The sequence below is a fragment of the Myxocyprinus asiaticus genome, chromosome 21, assembly GCF_019703515.2.
Source record: "Myxocyprinus asiaticus isolate MX2 ecotype Aquarium Trade chromosome 21, UBuf_Myxa_2, whole genome shotgun sequence".
Classification (NCBI taxonomy): domain Eukaryota; kingdom Metazoa; phylum Chordata; class Actinopteri; order Cypriniformes; family Catostomidae; genus Myxocyprinus; species Myxocyprinus asiaticus.
In genome coordinates this window covers 3,603,646-3,618,436 of record NC_059364.1, presented here as the reverse complement: position 1 = coordinate 3,618,436, position 14,791 = coordinate 3,603,646, and the positions used below count along the sequence as shown (strand labels likewise).

Here is a 14,791-nt window from a genome sequence, read left to right as displayed (position 1 = left end):
ACAGTCAAAGACATTCGTCCAGCATGTGTTTAAATAGGAAACCAATGGAAAACAGAACAGACGCGTGCGAAAACACGTTCGGTGTGAACGGCCCCTAACCCCTCCATTCACGTGTGTCTGAGTGAGAGTGCGTGCATGCGCAAAACAAGTTCAATAGGCCTGTTTATTTTTTCATTAATTACATACCCAACCCGAACCCAAAGTCCTACTTGAAAAACTGACCCAAACCTGTCCCGAAACTGTCAGGTACTCAAGTCCAGTCAGGCCCGGGTCGGGTTGCAGACCTCTACTTGTAAAACCAAGTGGACAAAAGTGTCGGTGAAGAGCATGCTTGAGATGAAATATGAGACAAGTGATGTTTGAAGAAAACAAAGAAAAATCAAGTTAAAAATCACTAGTGAGCAGAATATTTTTATTAGGCATCATTTCCAATCAAGTTGTAATTTTGCCACATTTTGCTTTAATTGTGTGTATTTAGGACACATAAATTACAAATTCAGCTTGTTAGAGTGTAAAAAATGATAAAAGTCCACAGTGCTAAAAGTGGCCAAAGTTGAATAAACACCCTTTTATGTGTGGTATTCCTTTAACTAGATATGTTTATCCAGAGATCTTGTGTATATATGTGTGTTTGTGTTCTTTTTGAGATGCTGTCACTGGGCCCAGAAGCTGTCGAAGGCACAAATCTGGTCTATGGGCCATCTGGGCCAGCACCAGGATCACTGTACTGTCCCGTTATGCCATCTGTAATATACTTCCAAAAGCCAAAGCTTTCGGAAATAAATGAACTTTCTGCATGGCAAAGTATTTGTATATTAATTGCATCAGTGCATTATGTGTCATATCATCAACAAGATGAGCGATTATCAAAGCATAAATTAATTTCTGACAGTTTTCCATGCATCATTTTTATTACAGTATATCACTGCATGTGGTCAGAAACAAATACTACAGAAAGTGAAATTGCTCACGGTAACATGACAATCAACTACAGGATCTCACAGGAAATGGATCACATGAGCTTCACTTCCATTGCTAGTTGCCGCATCAAGTTGCTACATGTTTGCATAAAGTTAAACTTTCCTTAAGTTTCCTTTAGTTGCTGGATAAAATGACTAAACCCTGGAAACTTGTGGTATCATGCCTTGTTAGGACAGTGTTAGTGGGATGATGATGGCTGAAACCAAACGTTGGGTTGAGAGGCAAATTATGAGCCAAACTGGCAGCACTTAGCCCTTATTTCACAGTGTGCATTTCAACTCCTCCGCAGTGAGAAGTTATCGTGGAGATTTTTGTCGCTGTGCTTGGGGGGCTGTAATGGCATCGAGTTTCAGAATGGATTTAAGAGCTGCTGATGTCTGTGATGTAATGTGAAGCACTCCAGCACACAGACAGCAAACTGGCCTCTTTAATAGAGTGCAACAGAGAGACAGCCTGTGTGGGAAGAGCAGGAAGAGACTGCCGAGAGTTCAGCAGCCACTGAGGATTCATCACAGCAGTCTTTTATTGTGTTCTCAGTTCACTTGACAGTTTATCTTGCTTCCATCTTGGGTCTTTACTTAGACAATGTTAGGGTGTTGCAGAGTTTGCTTGTTCATTTTTGTATAATTATTCACTGTACCTGTACATATAGCCTAAAAACACTATCAGCCATTGATACTGATCAATAGTCCTTCAGGGTCTTATGGATTAAACTATGGACCCTGTGATGACTTGGTCTGCCTTTAAGTGATAGTTCACCCAAAAATGAAAATTCTCTCATCATTTACTCACCCTCATGCCATCCCAGATGTGTATGACTTTCTTTCTTCTGCTGAACACAAACAACATTTTTAGAAGAATATCTCAGCTCTGTAGGTCCATACAATGCAAGTGAATGGTGACCAGAACTTTAAAGCTCCAAAAAGCATATAAAGGCTCTCTCTGAGTACGAACGGAGCACCAGTGTGTGGGGCCAAGGGAGCGATGATGTAATTTAGGCAATTATGTTTTTTTGCTGTAGAGGTGGTCATGAATTAATATTGACATAGGATTACAATAGTTACAATTAAATTACAATAGTCCTTTTGTCAAGTCACTCTAAAGCACTCTCTTTCCCCTTTGTGCAGATTGTGACCCGCGGATGTGAGACCACAGAAATGACCCTGCGTAGGAACGGTCTGGGCCAGCTCGGTTTCCATGTCAACTTCGAGGGCATCGTGGCAGACGTGGAACCGTTTGGTTATGCGTGGAAGGCGGGCTTACGCCAGGGCAGCCGATTAGTGGAGATCTGTAAGGTGGCAGTGGCGACGTTGACCCACGAACAGATGATCGACCTACTGCGGACTTCCGTCAGTGTCAAAGTCGTCATCATTCAACCGTATCAGGACGGCGCTCCAAGAAGGTATCAACCTCCTGCTATTAGTTGCAAAAAATTATTTTCTTACTCAATATCTTTGTCAGTTTTCAAGTGAAAATAATATCTAAACATCCTTAAAACAAGATGCATTTACTTAACAAAATGACATACAGTGGCAAGAAAAAGTATGTGAACCCATTGGAATTAACTTAATTTATGAATAAAGTTGTCTTAAAATCTGGTTTGATCTTCATCTAAGTTACAGCAATGAACAAACACAATCTGTTTTAACTAATAACACATAAATTAATTTATTGTTCTTTGTACATATTGAATACATCATTCAAACATTCACAGCGTGGGTTGGAAAAAGTATGTAAACCCCAAGGCTAATGATGTCAACAAAAGCAAATTGGATTCAGGTGTTGGCAAACCTGGCATTTGAGATTGGAGGTGTGGGTTAGAGCTACTTTGACTTATAAAAAGCACTCAAATATTTTGAGTTTGCTATTAACAAGAAGCATCTGCTGACGTGGACCATGCTTCTCAAAAAAGAGATCTCAGAAGACCTACGATCAAGAATTGTTGCTTTGCATAAAGCTGGAAAGAGTTACAAAGATATCTTGAAGAGCTTAGACATTCATCTGTCCACAGTTAGACAAATTGTCTATAAATGGAGATGATTTAGTACTGTGGGTACTCTCCCTAGAAGTGGAAAAGACCACCTTGACACTCCACAGCGCTACTGGGAAAATGTGTTGTGGACTGATGAAACTATGGGTGAATTGTTTGGGAAGAACACGCAGCACTATTTATGGTGTAAAAAGGGTACCGCATACCAACATGAAAACATCATCCCAACGGTGAAGTACGGTGGAGGGAGCATCATGATTTGGAACTGCTTTGCTGCTTTGGGGCCTGGACCGCTTGTCATCATCGAGGGGAAAATGAATTCCCAAGTTTAACAAGATATCCTACAGGATAATGTCAGGGTGGCTGTGTGCCAGCTGAAGCTCAGTAGAAGTTGGGTGATGCAGCAGGATGACCCTATGACCCTAAACATCGAAGTAAATCCACTACAGAATGGCTTCAAAAAAAGAAAATCCACCTTTAGGAGTGTCCCAGTCAGAGTCCAGACCTTAACCCGATAGAGATGCTGTGGAATGACCTCAAGAGAGCCGTTCACACCAGACATCCTAACAATATGCCTGAGCTGAAGTAGTTCTGTAAGGAAGAATGATCCACAATTCCTTCTGAACGTTGTGCAGGTTTAATCCACAGCAACAGGAAACGCTTGTTTGAAGTTTGATAAAGATGGGATCCCATTTGTTCTTGCCACTGTATCATGTTAACTCACTGTTTTCAGAGGAATCAAACCAAATTTAATGATGTTTACTTAAAACTTAAGTAATGTGATCCACGATTAGTTGACACAACATTTCGCCTAGTGGCGGAACTAAACACCTAATTTCAGCCACAAATGCCTGTCAATTGAGCGAAACTTGTCTTGAACCTGGATCATTCTTTTAAACTTAAATTCAGCTTCTTTGCTTTGAACACATTGCTTCATCCATTGTTGTCAACCTAGTAATACTCCTGGGACATGTTTGCCGCAGATGCACTCAAAGTAAATGTCGTAAATGAGAAGAAAACAGAAGGAGAGCGCTGATGTTGGAGTCCCTTATACACCTTTATTGCACCACGAGAGGAAACTAGCAGACAGCCGCTTGTGTGCCGACAAAAATATTGTAATGTGACTAAGAGAGCTCGCCAGCTGGGCTGTGGCCTGATGCACATGGACGCTCAGTGTTTTTTCCTAATGATAACGACGCAGGGTGCTTGATTATTGATGAAACACATCCCAGCACGTCTGATGAGTCACAGAAAAGCAGATTGCGCGTTTATGGTTCAGCTGCAAAAGGAGAAATCCACCCGCAGAGTCACATACCATCAGTCAGCTTAATTAAAACAATTGTCTATATTTGGAACACAAAATGTATATAGAGTGTGTTAGAGTATAGACGTTTTTTCTCTTGGCTTCTTAAAGGGATAGTTCACCCCAAAATGAAAATTCTGTCTTATGACGTTCCAAACCCGCATGACTGACTTTCAGATGCGTAACATGTCTTTTCAATACCACAGCAGTTGATAGGGACTCGCTTAAAGTATCATAAAAGTAGTCTATGTGACTCGTGCATCATATTTCAAGTCTTTCAAGGCATTCAAAAGGTCTTGGTGAGAAACAACCTGAAATGTAATCATTTTTCAATGTAAATCTTGATGTCCGTTGTGCATTCATGAGCATTATAAGAGAAGCTCATTCACTGGCTCAAATGTTCACATGAGAAATTGTTGTTGAGCGTTAAAAACAGTTCTCACGTGAACATGAATTACATTTGTGTTATGAGTAATTATTGTACCTCTTTAGTGTCTAAACTTGAAGTCAATATTACTAAAGTGTTTTAAATCCGAAACATACTTAACGCAAGTATGCAAACACAGACGCGAGCGCTTGGCCAACACATGGCCAGTGCGTGGTCCCGTTGTACATACATTACGTGCACTCTTGCATTGCTCTGGTGGTTATAAACCTCAGACCACAAGAGGGCAATATATTTTTTAGGCATGACCACGAAACCGGTGCTGCGTCCGAAAACAGCCTTCATAGGCTGCATATGGAGGCAGGATGAAAATAAGGTGCTTTTCAAACTGATCGGAGATCAGTTTCCTTAAGAGTTCCATTCATTCAAAACAGCTGTCAGTGAAACCATTAACTGATTAGGCAGCAAGTCAGCTGCCTATGTTTTTGGATGCAGCCCGGATGTGGTATATAAGTCAATATTTGAGTCGGGAGAGACACGGAGAAAAAAACAAGTTCGTTTGAATGGACTGGGGACAAAAAGGCATACATATTTTCCAAAAATATGTATGCCTATTATTGTTGTTATTCAAAGTAAATACAATAGCAAGGTAAAAGGGGATTGTTGGAGAAATTGTGGAGAAAAAGGCTCATTACAGTCAAATTCTATATGAGAGCTCTAAATTAACAACTTATTGTAATGAAGTGATTAGACAGGTTAATTTAATATGTAACTGCACAATAGAAATACATCCAGAAAACCTTATTTTGGGTAAAATGCCATTGTCCTCAAGAAATAAAACTACAACATATTTAGGGTAATGAAAATAGCAGCTTTGAAACAGATTACAAAAAATTGTCTTGAAGCAGAACACCCACAATTTCAAAGATGGAGAGAAGCAATTTTGGAAATATACCAAATGGAGAAAGTAACATTTAAAATTAATAATAAAAGTCTGTAATGTGAACATAAATGGGATTTGCTTAAAAATATTATAAATTAATTTAGCTAGATTTTTTTTTCCTTCAGATTCTTGATTTTTGAACAAAATTAGTTAAAATTTTACGCATGATGTCCTGTCTCATTTAATCTAAAAAAAAAAAAAAAAAAAGGAGGTGATGCCTTAACTTTCCACTTAATTTGAAATAAAATATAACATGCAAATAAATGAATTACACATGTTATTTATAGAATATGTTGTGAATGGTTATTTGATATGGTTATTCAAAATAACAGTGTTCTTTCTTGATGTACAATTTGTTCATTGTCTTTAGTAAAAAAAAAAAATGTAAAAAAAAAATGCAAAAATAAAAAGCATAAAAAGTGAGCACTTGGAATACTGTATGCAAAAAATATTGATATGCAATAATAAGACGCATTTTGTTTACTGCTTATATTGCTTATTGCTTATATTATTGTAATTACAAGTAAAATACTCTTTAGTCCATGAAAGAAAGAAGGGGTTTGGGTGGCAATCACCCCTTTCCACAGCAGTCTTGAGCTTTTAATATTTTAAAAACAATAATTTTTTGCAGGTATCATATTAATCCATCTTATTGGCTGTTTTATAGATATATTATGTTTATATTTTCTAAGATATTTTTTGCTATGGTTAAAGAGGGTAAATGAAAATAAATGAAATTTAAAATAAAATACAACACTCTTATCTGCTGAAAGTCTACATTTAGATTCTCAAATAAATAATTTATCATGAAGAGTCGATTTTGTGGATTTCTGAGATTTTATTTGTAAAGTGGGCTTTAAGAGGCACGGGGTAGTGACTTGATTGCGTCAGAGATGTCATTGTACTGACTGGCTGATTGGTTCAGCATCTGTTAGCGATCTGTAATCCAGAACAAAACCTGCTACGGAGCAGGCTAATATCTATAGCACAATATTTGTAGCTTTGATGCTGCTGGCTGAAGTTTTCTGACGGTACTTACCACACCCTCCACAGTTTGAGCACGTTTTAGCACAATGTGTGGACTTTTAAGACGGTCCCTTACCCACCGTAAGCACAATTTCCATCGAATATCAAGATTAAATTAGTTATCTTGAACTATTTTGCAGTGATGCTATCGGACCAGCTTAAATACGTGACATTTCTACGACCCCGTATTTTACGGGATGGGTGTCAACCCTACTTGGGACTGCTGCTCTGAAATGATGATGTCACGACCCTCAGACAGTGATCCAACCCAGTGGTTGATAAACCCTGCTTTAGGCGATTTGACTGCTCTTTAATATGTGCATTAAAATAAATGATTATTATCCCTTGATTGTGAAATATTTGCTGTTTTAGGACTAAGGATAGTCCAAACAGCAATTTTGTGGTCATTTATGTCATGGCCATGGGTGAGTAAATGATGACAGAATGTCTTCGTAATCTTTCATCAAAAAGTATTTACTTGCTCCATCTCTGAATCTACTTCCTTTTTGGCTGATGGTGCAAATTCTACTTTTTCAACCCTTACCCTCAGTGAATTTACGAAATTTAGGATGGCATGGGAAGAGTTGTTATATTCATGAGTAAAGCGATATCTGATTGGATGATTACGTCATATTCATCAGGAAAGCGGTACCTGATTGGTCGGAGAAACTATAAACCAACCCTAACCCTAACCAACCAGATTGCACTTTACTCATAAATATGAATGAGTCTTCCCCTGCCACCCTATGTTTTTGGAAATCCACCACCAGTTCACATTCAGTCATCTAGCAGACGCTTTTACCCAAAGCGACTTAATTCTGAAATATAACGCCCCTTTTTCAAGATCCAATCTATTCCCATGACTCCAGCCAGGTATCCTAAGCAACCAAATTGGCCCGGTTGCTAGGGAGGGTAGAGTCACATGGGGTAACCTTCTCGTGGTCGTTACAATGTGGTTCGCTCACGGTGGGGCGCGTGGTGAGTTGTGCGTGGATTCCGCGGAGAATAGCGTGAAGCCTCCACACGTGCTACGTCTCTGCGGTAACACGCTCAACAAGCCACGTGATAAGATGCGTGGATGGATGGTCTCAGACGCGGAGGCAACTGAGATTCGTCCTCCGCCACCCGGATTAAAGCGAGTCACTACGCCACCACGAGGACTTGGGAATTGGGCATTCCAAATTGGGGAGAAAAAGGGAAGAAAAAGAAAAAGAGTCCCCCCCAATATTTTTTCTTTTTGACTAACCAGTTTCACTCTGAAGTACGTCATATTATGAAAGTAAAATGGGTTGTGAAAGCCATTTCATGTTGATGCAGATGTCAACACCGTGTCCAACTACGTATGGAACTGAAAAAAATACCCACTTAAAGGAAAAGCTTAGCAAAACATTAGCCTGGATTTAAAACAGTTACCCATTACTTTACATTGTATATGGCACAATGTAAACATTCACTGACATGTATAAAAATGGGCACATTCTTATATACAGTACATCATGAATCTCAAGTTTCAAGTGTAAATTCGAAGAGTAGAGCCAATGCAATATTACTCACGCTCTCTGATTAGTCTGAAATCTTACGGAAAATATTTACCCACTGTTTATATGTGCAGTCCATAAGTGAGCATCATTTTCAGTATAGCCACGTTTGAAATTTTTTTTTTTTCTCTCTCACTAGTTTAATGTATGGGTGGCATGTTTAAAGATGTCCATATGTAGATGATGGAAACCACTTCTGGACTGTAGAGGGTTAAGGCCATATTCTGCTGCTCTTGTGTAAATAAATAGATTCACTGGGTTAGGCTAATATTAGACCCATATTTCACCAGCCCAGACTGAACTCTGCACAACCTTATAAATGCATCTATGGGCTCTTTAAAATAAGAGATGTGAAAATAGGGTGCTTGATGCGAAAGTCTTGTTTTTTATGTTTTTCCTTCTGATTTCCCACCCTTTCGAGGCAGTACTGTGGTGGTGCCATGTTACAGTGATGCTATAAGATTGTAATATCATGATACATTGATATTTACATGGTACTACAAGGTACTTTAAAGAATACCTTGGTTTTATCATGATATATGTGCAAAAATATTGTATTGCGTGGTATTTTGGACAGAAAACTGGGTTATTCCATGTCAAATCAACATTTTTCTAAATAAAGATAAACATAAATGACAATGAAAGCCAAAAAATGAACTGCCATGAATCAATATTTTCTGAGTAATCCATTATTTTTGTAGAGGGGGCCAAAATGACAATTTTCGCTTATGATTTGGAGCAAAACTACAGGTAAAAAAAAAAATAACCTTAGAAAAGTGACAGCATCACTATTTTATTTGTACACAGAGATAGGTAGGTCTTTTACTAAAATCAGTTTACTTAAGCACCCTTTGTTGCATTATATGCCAATTGTGTGAGTCCAAAATTGGGGAAAACAAACACATTTTGTGTTGTTTTTCCAAAGTTGGAGTGCCTATACTGTAACTCCAGAAGTATTAAATATATTTAAATATCATCATAGATTCTGGTTCAGAAGAAACCTTCCTTTTTGTATATTCATACTTAAGGCTGTACATAGTTAAATATGTGGCTCTCAATATGGCTCCATGCGTAAATTGTTAAATTTGACGTATTTTAAATGGTTGAAAACCAAATGTGGGTTACATGCTATGAAGCTAGTTTGTCATGTCCAAAAAAACAACTGTCTGTAGTGCAAATAATGTTGAAACAAGTAATGTACCTGTATTTATTCACCCTAAATATAACAATGTCCAAATGTCCATTTTGGAGAGTCCCAAAACATGCTACTATTAGGAATAAGTGACGCATGTGGATCTTCACTTAGTGCATCACCTATGTCTAGTTTTTAGATATTAGAAATTTTATTCTGCAAAGATCTGGACTGCATCATTACAGGTCTAAACACCAAATATCCCAGCTTTCCATTAGTTGCTTAACAGTCTTTCTAAGCATTTTTCTTGGAGAAAAACACATAATGCTTGGAGTAACTGATTTTGCTTTATTGGCCATATGGGATGAAGTGCGTTTCAAAAACAACATTTTGAATCTATAAAATGTTTGCACCTAAATTAAATTTGGGTCATGTTTCTACTGTAGGCAGAAAGCCTTCAGGCCTGTTTACACTTCCATCGGTCGGATAGCTATTCACCTTGTATTGAACCAAGAACATTTCTTTAATGCATTTCAGCATAATTTCTTCATAAAAATTATCTTCTGAGGATGGCCTGCATTGCCGTGTTTGTGCTGCATTTTTCGTGCCAAGGTACTCTGCCAGAAACTTACCATAGCGTCTAGCATTCACTGCCTATATGAGCACTGCAAGGTCAACGATAACCAGAGGGCAATGGGGAAATATCTGATGTATGCAGCTCAATTTAAAACACATATCAGTCGATGTAGGACTTCACCTTCTTAGATGTTCAGAACTGTCTTTTACATCTAATTGATGTAGGCTAGTTATGCAAATCAAGAGAATGTGACCCTCACACCGAAGAGCTTCATCGAGACTATAGCTCCAGAGTTGAATTGCTTTTTTTTTTTGGTTTTGAAGAGCAGACTGTTTTCTTAACCTCAGGCTCTTTCTCTTTCAACCCAAGAACCCCACACCTCGCCCAGCTTCTCCAATCTGACGTCCTTTTGTTTCTCCTCAATATTTTTTGCCGGCTTTTTATTTCTTCTTAGACATTACTATACAGTGGCTCTTAAAAGTATTTGGACACTTAAAGCCAAGCTTACACTACACAACTTGCAGTCGGCGCCCTGTGACTCAGAGTCCGGTTTTTCATTGTGCTGGTGCGAACACTTCAGGACTGTAGTGTATCAACTACACAACCATTCGTCCCCGACTTAGACCATGTGTACACTGGTATTAAGATGAGTTTTGGGTGATCTGATCACAAATGTACACACTATACATCACCATTACACCTGGTCGTATGTGTTTTACTGAATGATAATAAAGCGCAAAAAAGTAAAAGATGAGAAAGCAAAAAAAAAAAAAGTTTTGAAAACTGTTGCAGCGTCTGGGACTCATATCTGCATGTCACAGGAGTGCGCACACAACAAGATCTTTTGTCATGAGATCAGAGAATTCTCGTCGCAAACCAGTCGCCTACTCAAAACATCAAAGGAAAGTAGTGTACACTAGGCATTAGTCACACTTAAAAATGTCTGAATGTCATAGCATTACATAATTAAATATCAAAGCAAGTGGCATCTGCAAACAAATAATGCTAGAGATTTTCTTAGAAATAATTTACTTTTCTGAGAGATTTTAGAAATTTTCGTAATTTTTTGTGATGAGGTCAGTTCCCATCAAGTTCAAACAGGTGTCGAGCAGAGTAACCACAGGTGGAGTAAAGTAGTGCGTTCACAGATTTCTGCAAATTACACCTTTACACCTGTAGATGGCGACAAATGTCCGTCTTTTACGTTTTGAACAAATATTTACATTGAACCAGAAGCACAAAGTCATTCACGAGGGGAACTGGTCTAATAATTGTTTATTAAAATCTGCGTCAAAAACATACTAAGAGACTTCAGCACTGCAGAGTGTTTAAGCATCATAAGCGTTTCCCCACAAATGACAACAAAGCATATTTATCATACTGTGAACCAATGTTGTAGTACTCGATTCCAGGACTCAGACTGGAGTCTGACTCGAGTTGAGATATTGATGACTCGTGACTTGTCTCGGACTTACACTAATGACTTGGACTTGGACTTGAGCATTGGGTGCATTCTGACTTGGAGGTGAGGACTCATTACAACCGTTAACTTTTGCATTCTGCCTTTTTATGGCTTGAGACCGCATGCATATCATGCCATGTACCAGTTGCACAAGCGTGAATCTCTGCGCTCGCACGTGGATTTCCTTTGCTTTCACTCAAAACTGGACACGCACTCTCAAATCTCCCTGCTCTCGTTCAGAGAGTGCGTTTGTCGCAAATCTATTATAATGCAAAATAATTCTGCCTCTGTTTATTCATACAAATAGTCTGCCTTTTGGTCGGTGGTGCATAATACATGATTAAAGTCTTACTGTAAGAATGATATTCTGATGCTTACTGACAATGTAAGAGACATGAGCAAATCAAATGACAGAAACAGTTAACAATGAACACATTGTGACTCAAGTCCTCTCAAAACTTTCACCTCAGAAAAAACACTTACCTGCACAAGTTTGTGTAGAATGCATATAGGATTTTTTGGAAACTGTGGCAGCACATATGTAGAAAATTGAAAGAGATGTGGAACAAAATCGTAAATCATGGTTGTATGCAGTTATTGGCAACTCGACTTGGACACAATATTGGTGACTCGACTCGGACTCGAGATCTAGTGACTTGACTACAACACTGCTGTGAACTGCTGAGCACAACTTTTTAACAAGCTATACAAAAAAAGACAATACTAGAGTTTCAATAATGTTCGTATGTCATTGTAATGTGTGGTCATCACTCACTTTTATTCATAATTCATCCAGCAAACAGCAGCTCCTCAGTTACGAATGAGATGACTGAATTAATTCAGTTCGTTCATGAACGAAATGTCTCGTCTTGTTCAGATTCAAATGACTGACCACTAGTTCAGTAAAAGGGCATATTCGTTCAGTAGGTCAGACCAATCATGTGCTCCTTCACAGCCCGCTCTCAAATGCTTTAAAAGCAACACAAATGGAATTTGCATGTCTACAAATGCATGAAGACACCAAACACCATAACCGTTTTCACTACAAATGGCAGGTCTCATTTTTCCTATATTTGTCAAATGCTAGGCTTCACTTTATCAAGACGTTCAAAAAGTTGAAGAAAAGCCTAAATATCTTACACTGTGCACCAAACAAAGCACAGCATTTCCATTCGTAATTCATGTCATTTTACCTGTATGGTCTTCAGTAGTTTTTACACATTCATAATTTGGGAATTATGTTTTGTGCATACCTATAAATTTGTCTTAGTGCATTTCACCTCTTTCTCTCTTTGTTGAACTGGATTGACTCACATGCCAAACTGAACGAATGACATGCCTTCTCTTGTTCAGTCAATCAGCAGATCTTTGTTCACAAATGAGATGACCAGGTCATTCATGTCGTTCATGAACTAGTGTACCAGTAAATTAAGTTCGTTCATGAACGAGATGTCTCGTCTCGTTCAGACTCAAATGATTGACTCGACTGGTTCAGTGACGGGCGTATTCGTTCAGCGGGTGAAACCAATGATATGCTGCTTCCCAGCCCACACTCGAATGCTATTGGCTTCTGCCAATCAGTCTTTACAGGCATTAAAAGCAGTAGAGCTTATTGGCTTCGAAAGGGAGAGATGCCAGTGAATGAGAAATATGAGTCAGTTTATGGAGAAAAACGAGAACAATTAAAAGATTCATTCAAAAAAAAACGAATTGTTTACGTACAAAACATCACTAGAGTTCAGCACATGAATTATGGACACGTTCCACTAAGAACTGAAAACCACAATTGTCTAAAACATTTATGTCTTCATTTTGAACAGTGTGTTTCTTTACAGTAAATGCCATTTGCTTTGATATTTTATATCTAATGCAGTGACATTCAGACATTTTTAAATGTACTTTATCACAGTAACTGCTCATTTACTTACTGACTACCTATAACCTAGGGCTGCTCGATTATGGCAAAAATCATAATCACTATTATTTTGGTCAATATTGAGATCATGATTATTTAGCACGATTACTAATTGACTTTAGAAACATCATGCATTTATTGAACTTTGGAAAAAAATGTGTCTTTTTAACAGTGGATTTCCTTGAATGTGAAATGTAAACTGCACTGGGTAGGGGAGGAGGCTATTGTCATATGGTAATTATTTTATGTTATGTTTGGTAGTCAAATAAAGGAAAGCCTCTATCACCATCATTTACAGCAGTGGTGCTTATAGTTCTATGTAATGAGATCTACTTTGTCATCTTGTTATTGCAGCAAAATCTAGCATGAACAATAAAGGCTATACATTATCACAATACCAAAAATTCAGTAGCCTTTAGTGAAATTTGACGATTCTCAATACCAGCTTCAAAACCACAATAAATAACAACACTGAGTAATTTGTTAATTATGGAAGAATGGTTTCAAGTTAAGTAATTATTCAAGACTAGTAAACAGTAATAAAATAACAATGAAAAAAAAAACAGCAATTAATAGAAAAAAATACAAATTAAGAACTGTGTTTTTTGTAACAGCTTTAAAAGTTTTTAACAGCAGTAGGCTATCAATTCAAGTAAACTTTCAGAATGAAATGCAACATAAAACTACTACTGGTCTTCACTGTATGATTATAATACATCAGTACTTATTAAAGCTACTAAAGTTACTCAGTCAAGAGCAGTAAGTGTTTTCTCGTTTTCTTGTTATGTTTGATTATTATAATGGCACACTAGACAGCAGCAGGTCTATTAGCTTACATTTACACTTACAAGTCCGACATTTTAATACAAATCCGCTTTTTTCTTCGCTGTTTACGTTCACTTTAGACATCACTCTCTGTGTTTACATGAATACCTCACCAAGATGGGCATTTTGCCAGAATTTTGAAATGTATTTGACCATTCAGGTGCGCATTAGCGCGAGCATGTTCAGCACACACACATACACCACCTGTCAATCAAACAGGGCGCAGCTTTTACTAGATCACTTGTGAATTATAAAATGATGTGCTCTGGATTATTTTCAACAGCAGAATAAGAATATGAACTTTGTAATAAGTGACACTGGCCTTGGCTATCACAAATATAGCTGGTTATTTTTTTTGTTATTGACATTTTAATCAGTCTGCTTGTCTGGTCGGGCAAATAAAATTCTCTTTCACTTGCCCCTTCAAAAAATCCACTTGTCCCGGACAAGCGTTAATGTCGAGCCTTGATTAAATATATTATTCAACATTCTCCGATAACAATTTTTTGTTCTGCAGTATAGCTCCTAAAGTAAATGTACGTTGTTTTTAAGGAGTTTTAGATATTATTTTGGAAAACAAGCCAAAAACTAATCAAAAAGGTATTTTGTTCCAGTGTATAATGGGCTAAGACTACACTCTCTCACCTTTATATTCACTTCAATCCATCTTTAACTCACAAAAAACAAACTTTCTCTTCTTAATAGAGCTTTCTT

General features: G+C 37.8%; 2 protein-coding genes across 7 annotated transcripts in view; one reads left to right on the top strand and one right to left on the bottom strand.

Annotated features, from left to right (window-relative positions):
- The window catches only part of LOC127411914 (signal-induced proliferation-associated 1-like protein 2), a 212,625-nt gene that overhangs the window by 134,075 nt on the left and 63,759 nt on the right, over positions 1–14,791 (top strand). For all 6 annotated transcript variants that reach the window (XM_051647814.1, XM_051647813.1, XM_051647812.1 and 3 more), the window contains one exon: positions 2,109–2,383. In XM_051647814.1, coding sequence (XP_051503774.1) covers positions 2,109–2,383 — 275 coding nt within the window. The remainder of the gene's footprint in view (positions 1–2,108; positions 2,384–14,791) is intronic.
- The window catches only part of LOC127411934 (Kruppel-like factor 18), a 317,765-nt gene continuing 310,745 nt past the window's right edge, over positions 7,772–14,791 (bottom strand). The window contains exon 2 of the transcript XR_007892367.1: positions 7,772–7,788. The gene's annotated coding sequence lies outside the window, so the exon portion shown is untranslated. The remainder of the gene's footprint in view (positions 7,789–14,791) is intronic.